The sequence below is a fragment of the Eulemur rufifrons genome, chromosome 21, assembly GCF_041146395.1.
Source record: "Eulemur rufifrons isolate Redbay chromosome 21, OSU_ERuf_1, whole genome shotgun sequence".
Lineage (NCBI taxonomy): Eukaryota > Metazoa > Chordata > Mammalia > Primates > Lemuridae > Eulemur > Eulemur rufifrons.
Window position 1 is genome coordinate 12493778 of NC_091003.1, and position 17002 is coordinate 12510779.

At 46.3% G+C, this 17002-nt stretch overlaps 1 protein-coding gene across 1 annotated transcript in view; it reads left to right on the forward strand.

Moving 5' to 3' along the window:
* The window catches only part of SRRM4 (serine/arginine repetitive matrix 4), a 144741-nt gene that overhangs the window by 96453 nt on the left and 31286 nt on the right, over nucleotides 1-17002 (forward strand). The window contains exons 2-5 of the mRNA XM_069497417.1: nucleotides 7549-7695; nucleotides 11246-11332; nucleotides 13384-13455; nucleotides 16516-16542. Of these exons, the coding sequence (XP_069353518.1) occupies nucleotides 7549-7695; nucleotides 11246-11332; nucleotides 13384-13455; nucleotides 16516-16542 (333 nt within the window). The remainder of the gene's footprint in view (nucleotides 1-7548; nucleotides 7696-11245; nucleotides 11333-13383; nucleotides 13456-16515; nucleotides 16543-17002) is intronic.

Sequence of the window (17002 nt, forward strand, 5' to 3'; positions counted from 1 at the left end):
CTGAGGACAGAGCGTGACAGAGGGCTGTGTCTGTCGGTAGCTCAGCCTTCAGGACCAAGTCCTGACCCTTTACAGAATCTACAGTCTGGCCACTCAACATGTGGTTCATGGAGCGTACTTAGAAATGTGGACACTCGGGCCCTCACCCAGACCTGCTGAATCAGCATCTACAGTCTAACAAGACCCCCAGGTGACTCCCATGCAGGTTAAGGCTTGGAAAACACCTGTCCACGTGGCCTTGAAAGCTCCAGCCCCTGCCTTTCTTCCTAGCATCAACTCTCGCTCTCCACCCTCCTCCCCAACTGTGGGTTCTAACTTGCTACATCCTCTGCAGCTACGTGACGGTTCACTGCTCTGTCTTGGTGCTGGGCTTTTGTTGTTTCTCTTTGCTCCACTTTCCTGATCAATTTCCATTCATCTTTTAGGAAACCTTCCATGCACGGCCATCTGCCCACATCCCCCAGGCTGGGGGAGGTTCTCTTCCTGGGGTCCCCTGGCCCCCTAAGCTTCTCTCAGAGGACTTACTATGTTCCACATTGTAATTCCCAGTTTAGGAATCTGTCTCGCCTTCCAGAGTGAGAAGCCCTTGAGGGAAGAGAGCACAACTTGGTTACTTTGGGGTCCTTGAATTCCGATACTAAGTAGGTGTTCAGTAAACAACCGTTGAGTAATGAATGACATAATGAGGGAAATGCCTGCCTCACAAAACTTCTGATTTTTCATTCAGTTTCTACTAATACAAGCATTACTGCCCCTGCATCCAAATGACGTCTCCCACAGTGGTTCTGTGGAATCCCGAGCTTTTCCCAAAGCTCCGACACTTTTTCCAGCTGCAACAGTGAATCTCAAAGAGTCACAGCTCCTGTAGATTACCCCCAACCAGGCTTAATTAACTAGATTAACCTTGAAAAGGACCTGGCGTGCCAAGACCTCAGGCCGGGATATTGACACAGCCCAGACTGAAGTCCCAGGAGCCAAGGCACAAATTGGCCAAATCCATCTCGTTCCTGGGCAAGGTCAGCCCCGTGATGAGTCTTGGGCTTTCTGGTGGGCTTGTGAGAGTCTAGGCCTTCAATCTCTATTGACATGGGCAGACTGTGGGTGTCTGACAAGTGTGGGGACAGGATGGATCATTCACGGCCCGGATGCAAGTGTAGAACAAGTAGCTGGGGCATGAGCCCTGGAGGAAAGCAAGTCCCTTTGCGTCTCCAGGTGTCGGTGCCTTCAGCCGTGCAAGGGAGTCAGGCTCACCACGCTGCATACCCTAGAGAGGGTTCTAGCATCGATTGAGGTGCTGGACTAGAAAGTTCTCTACACACAGGAGGAGCTACCAGTAGGATGGAGGCAGTAAGTGTCAGGGATGTTCCCAGTCTAATGGCCAAATGCCATTTCGGTTTGTGGAATATAAGATTCAGGTCAAACTTTGAGCTACAGATCCTCTGCAAACACCCAAGGCCAGTCCCGGTCTTGAATGATGAATGACATAATGAGGGGAATGCCAGATGACCAAGATGCACCCTCTGTCCCCACTTGGCCCTTCCTTTTATTTTCGAAGTGTTTTCCAGATTCCTCTCCTTTTCTCTCAGTGGATTCTCATAAACAGGCAGGGCAGCTGCTGTCGCTGCCACTTCGTATCTCAGGGTCTCAGTTTCTCCATCACGGTGGGGACGAAAACACCTGCTCTCGTGCTTCTTTGGAAGCTTCAGTAAGCAGATGAGTGAGAAGTGCTGGGCCCAGTGTCTGGCATGCAGGTGTTGATAAATGCCAGCTGCTGTTATGATCAAGTGAGAAAGAGCACTGGAGTGAGAGTCAAAAGGCCACAACTCTAGCCAGAGCTATGATGTGAGTCACTTACTGCTTGGCTACAGTAGGTCCCCTTGCCTCTTGGGGGCCTCAGTTTCCTCACTCTGCACAAAGGTGGGCTGGATCTGGGGCCCTTCCCACCCCAACATGGTCTCTGATTCCCAAAACAGTGTTTAATTCAATCCAGTGCTTGGGGCATGAGAATCCGCACCCAAGCCCAGGCCAAATGAGCACTTTGTTGGGAGCAGCTGGCAGATCAGTTCTGTGAGAGGATGCTTTGATGTGGATTCAGGGAAGCGGCTGGGGAACCAAACGTCTTAGAAGAGTTTTGCAGAAAGTTCAGCCCTGACTCTTATCAGAGGCTCGGAATCTGCTGGTTGCCATGACTACGAGGAGCAGCATCTGAGCTCCAGGTCGCTGATTAGCAGGAACGGTGCTGCAAGGCCTTGGGGAATTCGGCACTCTGGCTCCCTCCCTTCCTCTGTGAAGTGGAGTGTGCCGGCCCTTGACTCCACTGTTTTAGCTGTCTCCTGAAGAGCTTGCCTTCTTTTAAGTAATTTTTTTTATGCAACATCGAAGAAACATGAGGCCGCTGTGAGTACCCCTCAGCAAAGGTGGAACACGGAATTTTTCCTAAGGCCCTGCAAGGATGCAAAGCTGGAGGCAGGGAAGGAAGTTGGGTGGGGCTGTGGAGAGGTGGGGACCCTGGCTGAGGTCTGATTCCACAGAAGTGCCGAGTGACCTCGGGCTGGTCCTCCTCCCTGGACCTCTCCTTCTTTATTTGCAAGGAGAGCTTGAATCTCATCTGCGGTTCCCACATGAGATTGGTAATCAGAATTCATGTGTTCATTTGCCCATTCATTCATTCAACAAATGTTCACTGAGCAAAAAGTTACACTATGTCTGACACTATATCTCTGGGGACTCAGGGGTGAGAAAAGATACTATTTTCCCTTCTCATGAAGTTTACGTTCTGGTCCAGAAGACAATAGGTTGGCAATGAACATACAAAACAGTCATTTCAAATAGTGACAAATGCTATGAGAAAGACAGCAGGCTACTGTGACTCCCATCACAGGGGAAGAGGCGAACAAGATGAGTTAACGGGGTCAGGGAGGGACTCTCTGAGAAGGTGACATTTGGAGAAGGAAAAGGAGCTGACCATGCAAAATGACCATGCAATGATACAAGCATGCCAGGTGGAGGGAACAGCAAGAGCAAAGGCCCTGAGGCAGGAAAACGTTTGACCTATTTGAGGAACAGCAAAGAGGCCATGTGGCTAGAGCAGCGTAAGGGACAGAAAGAGGAGTAGGAGACAGCGTTGAAAGAGTAGAAGCTGGAATCTAGCTGCTACATCACGCAGAATCTTTTAGCCCTGGCAATCAGGACTAATTTGGATTTTATTCTTGATCCAATAGGAGGATGAATTACCAGGGATCTTTCTTTAAGTTGCAGATTCCTGAATGTTGTCTCTTTGAGACTCTCATTTGTTACATTAAGGATGGGACCTAGGAATCTGTATTTTTCAAAGCTCCTTGGAGGCCTGTGATCAGCGCCAGGCTTAGAAAACCCTTGACCACATGTTCTGTGTCTCTGAAGAAAGTTGAGAAGCAAAATGTTGGAACATCCTGAAAAATGATTTTAAATGTTATATTACAGAGAAGTCCCTTCTTCCTCCCATCAGCATTTCCTGTCTGGCTGGTAAAATTAATTGTATTTCTCTTTGTTTTATTGCAAAATCCCAAGTACCAAAAACCCCAGGAAAGTGAAACCAGTACTACTGGAGAAAAGGAACAATCTTCCACATCAGAGTGCATAAATTTCTGCAACTCCATTGTTCCCTCCCTCACCATATCATCGTCAGGATTTCCCCATCTTTGATTCTGACCCCCACGGCTGGCAATGATAAATGAGGCATTGTCTCAACCCTACTTCTTGGGTCCCAGTGCTCCAGCAGTAACATCCACCAACTTCCACCACCACACTTTAGATAACTGACACCTCTGCTCCCTAGACCTTCCACCCAAGGCCAACGCTACTCACCATGTATTTATCACCTGCCAAATGCCTTGCATCAGCTTGCAGTTTTTGCCTATCATGGGATTGCTTCTGGTATAGATTTCTTTCTTGGTTTCCTATAATACCCCAGAGAGTTCAAAATTCCATTGTTGTGTGTCTCCATCTTGACACAACGATAATGTGTGACTTTCAGTGTGGTCACAAGAGGCAGCTTCTGCCTTGCTCTCTTAGATTGCTCATTCTGGGGAAGCCAGCCACCATGTTATGAGGACACTCAAGTAGCCCTATGGAGAAGCCTATGTGAAGAACAATCGAGACCTCCTGCCAACAGCCAGGACCATCGTGCCGGTCATATGAGTGAGCCACGTTGGAGTGGAGGGGAATGTCTTATGTGTCAAGGCTTTGCTAGACAACACATAAATTAATAAGCTCACTGATCACTTTTCTAAAAGAAATACAAGGTAGAATAGAGAAGACATTGATTGAGCAGTCTGAGTAGACTGAGGCATTGGCTGGGTTATTTACTCTCTGTGGGCTTCCATTCCCACCAAGTGTAACATGAAGGGATTAGTCCAAAGCACCTCAAAAGCCCTTTCTAAGTTTTTGAAACAAATATTTTCTCTAGCCAATCCATTAGCTCCTTTATTGATTCATTGCTGAGTGTTTACCAAGCAGCAGGCTCTGGGGCAGTAAGAGATAGTTCTACTCTCAGGGTGAAAGAAGACAATTAAATGACAACATATATTATTAAGACCTGCTGTTAGGGCAGCAAAGGGACTATCATGTCCCAGAAAACGGATTAAATCTCCCCAAAAGTTTGCTCCCTACACCACTTCCTCCAACTTCTCGGTGGTGACTCCATCCTTCCAGTTGCTTGAGCTCAAAACCTTGGAGTCATCCTGGCCTCTTCCTCTTCTCTTACTCTCTTGCTTCCTGCATGTCACCAGCAGCAAATGAGGTTAGCACTACTTTCAAAATCTGTTAGAATCCAAGCACACCTCACCACCTCCATTGCTGCTACACTGATCTGAGCATGGAGTGTTTGCAGCAATCTCCCTGTCTCTGCCCTTTCCTCTCTTCAGTCTAGTGTCCCTCAAACACTATAGTGATCCTTCAAAAATGTAAGCCAAACCCTATCACTCCTGTTCCAAAGGCTTCACAGCTCGGCTACAGAGAACTCAAAGGTCTTCCCATGACCTTAAAAGACCTGCTCTCTGATCTCACCTCTCACCACTCCAACCCTGCTTGCTCTTCCTTGTAGATGCTAAGGGTCTTTGAACTTGCTATTCCTTCTGCCCAGAGAACACTTTTTCCCACAGATACCTGTGCAGAGTTACATATTACTATGCAACAAATTATCCCCAATCTTTGTGGCTGAAAACAATAACAACAGTTATTCTATTTCATAGTTTCTGTAAGGTAGGAATGTGGCTGGGTGGTTCTTGCTCACCACCTCTCATGAGGTTGTAGTCAGATGGATGACTGATCAGCCAGGGATGCATCTCATCTGAAGGCTTGGCTGGAGCTGGGGAATCCACTTCCAAGGCATCTTACTTACATGGTGGGTAAAGTAGTGTTGGCTGTTGGCAGGAGGCCTCAGTTCTTCTCCACATGGGCCTCTCTGTGGGGCTACTTGAGTGTCCTCACAACATGGCAGCTGACTTCCCTCAGAAAGATCAATCCAAAAGTCAAGAGTCATGTATTATCACTTCTACCACATTCTATTCATTAAAAGTGAGTCACTATGTCCATCCAATATTCAAGGGGTGAGAATGAAGTTCCATCTTTTGATCTTTTGATGGCAAAGTGTCAAAGAATCTATGAGCACATTTCTAAACCACCCAAACTTTAAGGTTAGTCTCAAATTTTTCAAGTCTCCACTCCCTTGTTACTCCTCAAGAAAGCCTTCCCTGATTACTGTATACAAAACAGCAGCCATCCCTTCCATTTCCTAGCCCTGTATGTTCCTTTAGTCTCACCATAACTTACTACCATTCAGCAAGCCACATCTTTACTTGCTATGTGTTTATGATCTGCGCCTCCACCTAGAATGTAAAATCCATGATCACAGGATCTCTGTCTTCTTCACTGTATCCCCACACTTAAGACTGAGTGTAGGCTCTCAGGGAATTAGAGTTAGGGAATGAGGTTAGCCTAGGATAAGTATGGGAAGAGGCAAGCCTTGCTGGAGGGTGGGCAGAAATTGCAAGCTTTGAGTTGTCTTACAAGAGCCAGGACTGCATTCCACGTGGCTAGATGGACAGGAGCAAAGGCTTGGTAATGGAACCCTCATAGTAGGAGATCTGGGGCAGGGAGGTTTATGGAAAAAACTGAGGCTGAGCAGGATGGGAGTTCTGGAAGCATGGAGTTGGCAGCAAGGAGGGCTAGGAAGTCCTAATTAGAATCTCTATCCCTCCTGGGCTCGCAGTATCTCCCAGCTCTGCTTCTAAGGATGCACTAACAAGTGGCTGGCAGAGATGGATGTGTTTTGCTGCCCTTCCTTCAGCATTGACTGGGCTTGGCTTGCTCTCCTAGAAGCCCTGAGGAGCAGGGGGCTTATCAGACGCATTAATCCTGAGTCCTAAAGCCAATCTTGATGTGCTGATGCAGGAGCCTGGTGTGTGAGAAATGCTAATGCCTTTGATCAATGCTTGACCTGGGGTCTGAAGGCGGGGGGTGGGGGAGTGGGGGGAGCAGGTGCTCACAGGATGGCACCAAATACACCTGTGACTCTCACACTCTTGACTCTTCCTGGTTAGCAGCCAGGAATCTGAGTGACACAGTCTCTTCAAAGGCTGAGTAACTAGGCAAGTTCTTTTCCCTATTGGGGACTCCACTAAAGACGTGGGACTCATAAGTGACTCTACGGTATTATTTGGAGTCTATGTCAATGGCAGAGAAGGGAACTTCAGGCCTTCGTGGGAACCACTGTCCCAAGTAGGTGGCCTCCTACCTGTTAACCACACCACACTGGAGGTTTGGTTCACAAGGAAGTAAAAGCAAAGAAAACTGACACTTTTTGGGCCTTTCTGTTTACCTACATTATCTCATTTTATCTTCACAACAACTTAACAATACACAGACTAATATTATTCCCTTTTTTATAACTGAGGAAACTGTGACTCAGAGACGTTAAATGACTGGTCCCGGGTTCTATAGCTACTAAATGGTAAAGACAGTGTTTGAATCCAGGTATACGTGGTCCATACACAGATAAGGCAGAAAAATGGAATTTAAATAGCAAAAAAGAGTTTACACTAATCCTGCCATGCTTTGGCCTCCCATTTTATCTTGAGAAAGGAAGTGAAATGCTGATTTCCAGCATCTCCCCATGATTTAGTCAGAATGAGATAGGCTATGCTGCAGTAACAAGCAAACCTAAATCTGAGTGATGTAACCTAATTAAGGTTTATTTCTCTCTTGCAAAGTCTGATGTGGTTCAGGCACCTTTCTTCCGTCGAAGTTGGATTACCTTTCAGAATACGTGACCTCCAAAGTCACTGTGACAGAGGAAGACAGAGCTGGAGAAGGCACGGATCTCGATTACACTGACCTGGAAATAACATCTGTTCACTCCCAGTCAGACTATTGGTCAAAGATAATCTCATGGACTCCACCTAACTGCAAGGGAAGCTGGGAAATCTCAGGAGGTCTATGCATAGTTCATGAACATTGAGTGTCTCTGTATATCCTAACACTTTTGCCTCCTTATTTCTTCCCCTGTAGGGCAGAGCCCCAGAGCAGCCCCGTGGTCTCAGCTCAGGATGGGCCCTCAGAAAAGCTGGGCCAGCGTCTGGCCACAGAGGCCTTGGGCACCAACAGCTGGGAGAGAGACAAGGCCTTTCGGGAGCTGTGTCCCACCAGAGCACGCAGGTGAGATCCGACAGGGAAGTCCAAGCTGAGGATACAGAAATGAGGTTTGCCTCTCTGGCCTCTTCCTCTTTCAGAACGTTCAAACAGGGGTCGGTAAATGTTTTCTGTAGAGGACAAAATAGTAAAATATTTCAGGTTTGTGGACCCAGTGGGTTTCTGTCACAACTACTTGATTCCGTCATTGTAGCACCAAAATAGCCATAGACATTATGCAAACAAGAAAGCACGTCTGTGTTCCAATAAAACTTTATATAAACAAGAGTCAGGCTAGATTTGGCCTACTGGCAAAGTTTGTTGACCCCTACCTTAAGTGATAGAATTTCTTAAGAGACAGGAGCTCACTCTGTCACCCAGGCTGGAGTGCAGTGGTGCGATCATAACTCACTGCAGCCTCAAACTCCTGTGCTGGAGCAATCCTTCTGCCTCAGCTGGGACTACCGGTGGGAGCCACCGCACTCAGCAAGTTTCACTCCATTTTAGTAACTCTGTGAGCCACTTACTCCCAAATCATGATTTCAGCACAGACCTGTCTCCCAAGATCTTTGTATTTATTCCTTAATTCAGTTATTCAACCAGTACCTTTTGAGTACCCACTGTGTGATAGGCACCATGCTAGCATAATGTATACAGCTAGCACTGCATATGTGTTTCCTGTATAAAATACTCTATACTCAGCGTTTTACTGAGCTTGGAGAGATAAAATGACTTGCCCAAAATATGGCAGCCAGTAAGTGGCGGAGTGAAGTTTTGAACTCCAGTCTCTCTGATCTTAAAAATCCTAGACTAAAGCCTACTGTATTATCCTACTGGTGCTAATGAAAAAGTCTATTTATCCACTGCCTTCTATTATTCAATTTTGTACCATACACATATAAAGCTTGTCCCTTCTTTGGCCTCTGAAGAATCTGGTTTTAGGCAATGCGGTTACTTAAAGTTGGAGAAGTGGCTTGGGAAGCCAGGGTAGCTTTCATGGATGAAGTCTGCCCCGCCACCCACGCTGCCATCTGGGCTGCAGACTTTAGCTGGGCCGTGATTTCAAAGACAGAGAAACAATTAACTTCTACCAGCTTAGGGAAGTGAAGTTCGACTTCAGATCTAGAGAGTTCTCTCCAGGAAGCAGGAAGACAGTTGTTTCCATGAGAGGTGCAGGAAGATGGAAAGAGAAGGGAAGAGAAACAGAATTCCCCTACTTTTAAAACATTATCTCCTAGACGACCAAAGGGAAGTCTGTGTGTTCAAGTCTGGATCCTGCCACTTACTAACTGAGCGATCTTGGGCAAGTTCCTTTTCCTCCCGGGGCCTCAGTGTTCACAACTATAAAATGGGAATATTGAGATCTAATGCTCAAGGTCGGGGTGAGGACTAAATTAGACCAGGCATGTACAGATCCTGAACATGGGAGAACATAGGAGGCCTAGAACATAGGAGGTCCTCAAAAACTGTTAGAGTCTCAGAAGAGCCAGAAGAGAAAGTTCTGGGTGAGAAAATCTGAAAAAGGATGCTCTATTGCCAACTTGATCATATAGCGTCTGGGTCTCTTGCTGCCTTCTGTGACTGGCCCTCTGACATGACAAAATCACAACAGTGATGATGATAATAATAGTGATAATAAAAGTCATAATAATTATAACAGAAGCCCCTTTTACTGCACATGTATTCTGTACTAGACTAGGGCACATTGCTGAAGTAGGTCCTTTATTCATGGCAACAAACTTGGCACACAGGCCTCATGTTTATTCCCAGCTCGTATTAATAGATGATGAAAAGGAGACCTGGAGAGATCTCTGAGCTAGGAAGTAAGAGAGCCAGACTTTAAGTCCAGGTTTGCCTGTTCCGCACCAGCAATCCTTACTGCCATATACGTAACCTCTGCACACTTAATCACTGCATGTTTAGCCACTGTATACGTAACCACTGAGCACTTAACCTCTGCATACTTCACCAATGTGTACTTAACCATGGCATATTTAACCACTACGAACTTGATTGCTACACATGTAACCACTGCATTTTGTCATTTTATAAGACACACTTTTAAAAGGTTATTTTCTTGAGTATTTGTACCTTCAAATTCCTGGCAGCTGTTGTGCTTGGAAGTGTTTATATGAAACAAGATGATTTAACAAGTAGCTAAGTTATCTCATTCATTCACCCATCATTTGGTCACTCAACAAGTATTTCATAGGCTTTTGCTCTGTGTCAAGCACTCTTTGGAGAAAAAATTTGGAAGTGGCCCACTGTGTTTATATAAGTACCCTATTGACTTCCTGGACACATATACTGTGCTTTGTGCTTTATAACATGTAAGTATAGTTAAGTAGGGAGGTACTTAATTCCTATTACATTTATTTTTAGCCTGCTAAAAGTGACTCTCTTGAAAACATTATAGATACAGGCTTTTTATTTATTGGAGACGAAGGGACCTTAACATATGTTCTAATCACTTTTTCATTCTTGCTACTAATCATAATGACCCAGATACTTAAAATGGAATTAAACATGGCAGGATTTTGTGATGTTCTATAAAGAGCTGGGTCATTTCCAGATGATTGGCCACACGGACAAGTTCGAGAAGGCAGCTGGCTTTGTGGGAAAGCTCACACCGGCCTTGATTCAAATCCTGGCTTGGACGCTTTCTAATTGTGTGGCTATAGGTAAGTTAATGAAACTTTCAGAGCCTCAGTTTCTTCCCCTGTAAAATAAGACAATAAAAACTACACCACTCTCAAAGTGTTTTGTGAGTATCAAAATATATAAAACATTTGGCACATAATAAGTACATCAATGCTAATTCTGTTACTACTAAAATGATCATAATAATATTATTATTAATATTATATTTTCCCAGTGAGGTTCAACTGAGTTGACATGCTCCAATTCCCAAGCAGTTTTTCATCTAAAACCATCTCCCTTTGCCATGGGATAGTGTTTAAAAAATCCCTGGAGCCTGCCCCAATTATAAAAGGAGATAACTTGACTTCATTTAACTGCAGCCTGAGCATTTGAATTTAATTGAAAGGGAAATAATTATTCTTGAAGAGCAGAGGTTTTTGAGGTTCTGGGAGGCAATATAAGATATGTATCTCGTTACATTAGACCTTGGCAAATATACTTTTAATAATCAGCTGCTACCTAACATATCTTCCACCTCCTATTAAATTTCCAGCATGAGCTACAGACATGCTGTACTGGGGAGGGAGAGGGTAGAACTGTCTATTAATTATTTAAAAAGTGATTTATTTACCAAGGTGAGCCATTTGCAAATTCAATAATAAATCTATTAAGGAGTAGTTAACCTCTATAACTCCGTTCTAAATAATCAATTGGTGTTGGGGTAACACGCAGCGCCTGTCTCATTAGGTCGGCATTAAGTCCCTATGGGAGGCACTTAATCTGAAGTGTGACCAAATCAGCCACAAGGCGGTAATTAGACGTTGGCTATGAGTCCTTCATCCTCCAAGGAACTGGGTCCTTCCCCGGCTGCACCAGCCCTGGCTGTGGGTTTGGGGAACCCTGGGTTCTCTAACACCCCGCCCTTTGTTTCTCGCAGTGCCTCCTGTGACAAAGAGTTGACACCACCGCCTTCCTCCAGGGGGAAGAAGAAAAAGAAGAAATCTGCTAGGAAGAAGAGAAGGAGGTGAGGGCACCAAGGGGGAGATAAAACCTTGAAGATGGAGGAAGGGACAAGATAATGGGTTTTGAAGTCAAACAGCGACTCCCTCTTGGGTTTAAATCCCCTCTCTGCCACTTAACTAGCTGTGTGACCTTGGGCGAGTCACTTCACCTCTCTGTGCCTGTTTTCACTTCTACAAAATGGGGATGATATCTGCCTCTTAAAGTTTTGTGAAACTTAGATGAGAAACAGGTGTGGAAGCAGCTGTCACAGTAGCTGGCACAGAGTAAATGATCAATTAACAGGAAGCATAGCCTTTAGCATGAATATTGAATTAGTTTGGAGAGCTAACACAATGCAAAGGGCTATGAGACACACTGTGATCTCCATTATTTCTTTTACCCCTGACCACAAGGCAAACATTATTAGCCCCATTTCAAAAATGAGAAAAGAAAGGCTTAGAGAGGCCACCCCCTCCCCATCCAGAATAAATGCCCAGGATAATAGACTTTATATTTTTTGCCTACAATTGACTCTTTTGTACCTATGTATTTTTTCTATGTCCAATTCCTTTTAAATTCTTTTTGTATTTAAAAAGATTTCCAGATTTGCTTGTAGGCTGTCACTAACTAGATTAAAAGCATGCCTGAGGGGTGGGCTGCAAGCTGAACCCACCCCCCAAACCTCCGAGGCAGTATTCATAGAAGCCTGCAGGGGGCAATAGAGAGCAGCATCTGATGACTTGGGCTTTCTGGAAGCTTGTTTCGCAGACACCCCTTTAGCCTCATTCTAAAAGGACAGGCCCAAAGAGGACCCAGAGAGAAATGTGGATGAAGACTGAGTTCCAGCCATTGTAGAGTAGGAGATGGAATTGGGGCCAGTGGCTTGAGTTTCCTTATTTGAGGGGTGGGCCAGAGAACACTTCAAAGAAGAAAACTGCTGGCATTAGGATTCGCTAACCAATTCATTAGATCATCCAATAAATGTCCACTGCACACGTGTGGGAACAAATATTATGATTCCCTAATGGTTCCTCAGTCACTTCCCTCTGCAGACTTGTTTTTTTTTTTTTTTTTTTTTTTTTTGACCTGCAAAGTGTTCTTGTTTTTGTTTTTAATTGGTGGTCAGGAGATTTCCTATGTAAATACGGATTTCTGGAAGCTTCTGTTGAAAAGACAGGAGCTTGGAAGCCCAGGCCTACATTTCCACACAGGACCCTGGGCTCATCTGAGAAGCAGCCACCCTGTCTCCGGTCAGGTGCTCTCTGGCTCACCACAGTCCGCACCAGTCCCTACTGTCTTCCACCCAGCCTGCTTCATTCATTCATGTTATCTGAGAGGGGCCTGTTGGCATTGAGTTTGCAACCTCTGCTCTGTTTCAACCCTAGTCTTTTGTTAATGGGGCGATAAGAGACCCAGAGTTGAGCTTTGACATGCCCAAGGTGACTCTGAATGTAGGCTGTAGAGTCAAGATTGGAATCAGGTCACCCAAGCCTCAGACTCGAAGCATCATGGTGGACTCAGGGTAGCTCCGTTTCTCAGGTGACTCTTTGATGGCACTACCCATGCTGCTACAGCCTGGTGAGATCTCCGCCAGGGGCTTAGTCTTACCAGGGACAAAGGAGAGACCCAAAGGCTATGAGAAGTGGGGTGTAGCTCACAGGGAGAACAGCAGACAGAAAGAAGCCTCTGCAGCCTGACCAAGAAGACAGCTGTGGGGCGATGTGCTGATTGAGAGCAAAACCCCTGGGACCAGAGAGGTCTCCATTTGAATCCCAGCTCATCCACATCCTAGCTGTGCATCTTTGGGCAGGTCACTTCATCTCTCTGAACCTCATTTTCTTTCTCTGAAAAGGGAGGGTAGTAATTGTACCTACCTAAGAAGTGTGTAGAAGGATTAAATGAGATAACACTTGTAAACACAAAGAAATGGTTAAAACAAATGCAAACTAATATCAGTCTTGTGTGTTCCTATAAGAGTCACGACCCTGTCTAGGGGCTAGGGAAGGGCCCCTTTGAAACCAACCCTGATCTTTAAGAGCCTCCCTCTGAAGTCTGCCTCCCCTCCCCTGGCAGGTCCCCGTCCTATAGCCCATCGCCTGTCAAGAAAAAGAAGAAGAAAAGTTCCAAGAAACATAAGCGACGCAGGTATTGTCCTTCCTCCTCTGCAAATAGGGACACCCCAGGTGGGGGGAGGGAAAGAGTGGATGGCACCAAAAGGTCATTTGGAAGCACGTCATGCCGTCTATATAAAACATGTATGTATGACTTGTTAGGTGGTGTGACTTGTCTAAGTTGGGACTCTGGCTGTGAGGGCCAGAGGTCCGCTAACGCTAAGTCAGATTGGAAGAAAGCAGGAGTGTCTAAGGACCCAGCCAGGCCTGAGCCGGAGGGGCTGAATAAGCAGTGGAGAGCTGATAGAACCCAAGCAGGACCCTCGGATCCCTCTGTTTCCTGGTCCCCGGGGTGGGGACGTGGCTGCACCCTGCCCCATCCCTCCATGTTGTAGGCCAAGCTATAAGGAGACACCGAATCTCCCTGTCTTGTTCCTTATTCCAAATTACCAAGGAAAGGCCTCTCTTGTTGGTCCAGTTGTGCCCTAGAGGGTGGGATCGTGTTGAAAAACATGGCTGTGCTGGGATTGCCCACCCCCCTGGGTGGGGAGGCTGGGACAGGAGTTAAAAGGCATTATGAACTGGACACGTGTTCCAGAAGTGTCCGCCATACACACACACACACAGGCACACACATGAATATTCACATGCACATGTCAGTTCATGGCAGGGAAAAAAAAGCGCGGAAGGATATAAAGCAGAGGGCCCAGATTTGTGATTCATGGGCCAAGCAGGCATTTATAATCAGAAGATTTTGCAATAGTCCAGTTCCTCGGTAAGGTCAGAAGGCCTGTCCCTGTTGGGTCAGTTTTCCCACAGGCAGCCGTCAGCTAGCACTGAGGTGCTGCTGTGCATTTAGACAGAGTGGGTGCTCCAGTTACACCCGTCTACACCCATTTACAAAGCCTGCTTGGCCCCTGGAGGCAGAGAGTTTGAAGCTCCCTGTATAAGTTATTTGCTGCCGTTGGCTGTGGGTAATAGGGAGAGAGTGGTTTATATTTTATTTTTGCTTATCTGTATTTTTCAACTTTCCTACATCCATTGTGGATTACTTATGCAATTAACAACAGAACCAAAGGTAAGTGGTCATTTGGGTTTTCCTTTGCATCTTAAGCCCGGTTCAAAGTTGCTCCAATGTTGAGGCCCAACGCAGTGGCTCGTGCCTGTAATCCCAGAACTTTGGGAGGCCAAGGCGGGAGGATCACTTAAGATCACCAAGAGTTTGAGACTGACCTGGGTGACATAGTGAGACCCCTTCTCTACAAAAAATTTTAAGAATTAGCTGGACATGGCATTACATGCCTGTAATCCCAGCTACTCGGGAGGCTGAGGCAGGAGGATTGCTTAAGCTCAGGAGTTCAAGGTTGCAGTGAGCTATGATGACACCACTGCACTCCAGCCCGGGCAATAGAGCGAAACCTTATCTCTAAAAATATATAAATAAAAACATAAAATAAATAAACAAACAAAGTTGCTCTGGTGTGGCTTTTCCCAATCCAAGGGTTTGTCCACATCTCAGCCCTTGTTGTTAGAATGGTCTCAGACTCAGTTTCCTCTCGCTGGTGACATCTACCACCTGCCCAGACTTCCCAGCTGATGCTGAGTTTGTGTTTGGTTCAAGACGTGGGCAAACCAATTTGTGAAATGTCGTTAATGTGGTGTTAGAAATCCTTCCCAGCCTGGAGTTCTTTGTAGAGGCGATGGCCTGCCCGTGACTCTAGACTGCCACCTTGTCACCTTCTGCTGCTGAGCAACTCCTAGTGTGGGGGAAGAGGGAGGAACTTTCCCAGATCTGAATCCTGGAAACCAGCTGGCTTCTTATTCAAGGGTTTCTTCTCATGAGAAAGAGACTGTGCCAGAATATTAGAAACAGGTTTTCGTTTTTTGGTTTTTTTTTTTTTTTCCCTGCCATCTATAGCCAGCTCAGGACTTGGCGCTTTAGCAGGGTGGTGGAGATCCTACCAGGGAGATGTGAAGAAGGAGATTCTGTTACTGGTCTTCCCAAGCCCTGACCTCCTGAGCATCCTCCTGGTCCAGCTTCTCCAAGTTGCCGGAATGTTTGGTTAATGATGGTCATTGTCTTGGAAGCTGGGACCCAGGGGTAGGGGAAGCACTGAGATTCTTTTTGTCTCCTCTCAATTAACAAGGCTTCAGAGGTTTCTTAAGACATTCTCATTTTTCACATCTGTTTACTGAACACCCATTAAGTATCACGAATAAGGATTCCGAGTCCCAGAAACAGAACGGTGACCGAAACCCAGCCCCTGCCCTCGAATCACTTACATTCTAGTGGGAAAAATGGGTAATTGCAATATAGAGAGGTCTGTACTCTAATAGCAACAAGCTCAGAAGCTCAACCAGAGCTTGGGGGAGCAGAGAGGAGGCACCTGACCAGCCTGCAGGGGCTCAGAAAATGCAACAAAGAGAAGATGACGTCTGAGTGGAGCTCAAGCTGTGTGACCCTGGGCAACTTAACTAACTTCTCTGATCTTCAGGGTCTTCATCTGTAGAGTAGTGGTTGGTAGTACTCCACAGGGTTTGGGGGAAGACTGAATGAGATTGTGTGTGACTGGGGCTTAGCACAGAACCTGTCATGCAGTAAGAGTTCAACATTTGGAAGCTGGTTCTCGTGATCATGATGATGATGAGGAGGAGGAGGAGGAGGAAGAGGAGAAATCCATAACTAGGGAGAGAGAAGATGAGAGGGAGACTGGGGGGAGGGGAAAAGGCAGAGGACTCTCATGTCCCCCTCATCCAGGATAGGATTACTGACAATTTAGGGGGAAGATGGAAGCCTACCCCGGTAGGCTTTGATCTGGAAATTCAGAATGCAAACCAACGTCTCCCGTACGATTTTCATATTCTTTGAAATCTAAGCGAGGAGGAGGATTAGCTAGGTCCTGACCCCCATGTAGCATGATCACAAGCACACTGATACGTTCATCCTGGGAAAAGAAACTTCAAACTCACAAGTATTTATTTTCTCCCTTCCCTCCCTCCCTCCTTTTCTTCCTTCCTCCTTTCTCTCTTTCCCTCCCTCCCTCTCTTTCCTTTTTCCCTCTCTCTTTGCTTTTTTTTTTCCCCCTTTAATCAGGTCATTCTCCAAGAAGAGAAGGCACAGGTAAGACTCTTGCTGCCTCCGGCCACTTGTTCAGCTTTCTGCTCTCCCAGCCGGCTTTGGGCAGCTTCTGGGTCAGCTCCCAAGCGGCATCTCTGTGTGCTTGGTCATGCCCCGTCCAGCTGCCTGGGCCTCAGTTTCCTCCAAAATGAGGGCCCGGGCTGATTCCCCTGAACATTCCAAGCCAGCCAGTTTTCAACTTCCATCAGGCCGGAGGGCTGCCCCTGGGCCAGCCCCTACCGATGCCCTCCCACCCCCGGAATGTGTCATTGCCCCTTCCAGATTCTGTTTGTTTTCCCACTGGTTGAAACCTTGAATTGGAGCATGAAGGGAAACATCGGCCCCATCACCCCACCAAAACCTTCCCAGAACTGGCCAAGGAACAGAAGCCAAGTCCTGGTGTACTGGAAACATTGGGTGACCACAAATAAAGCTATCACCAAGCGGGTACTCACTCGAAACT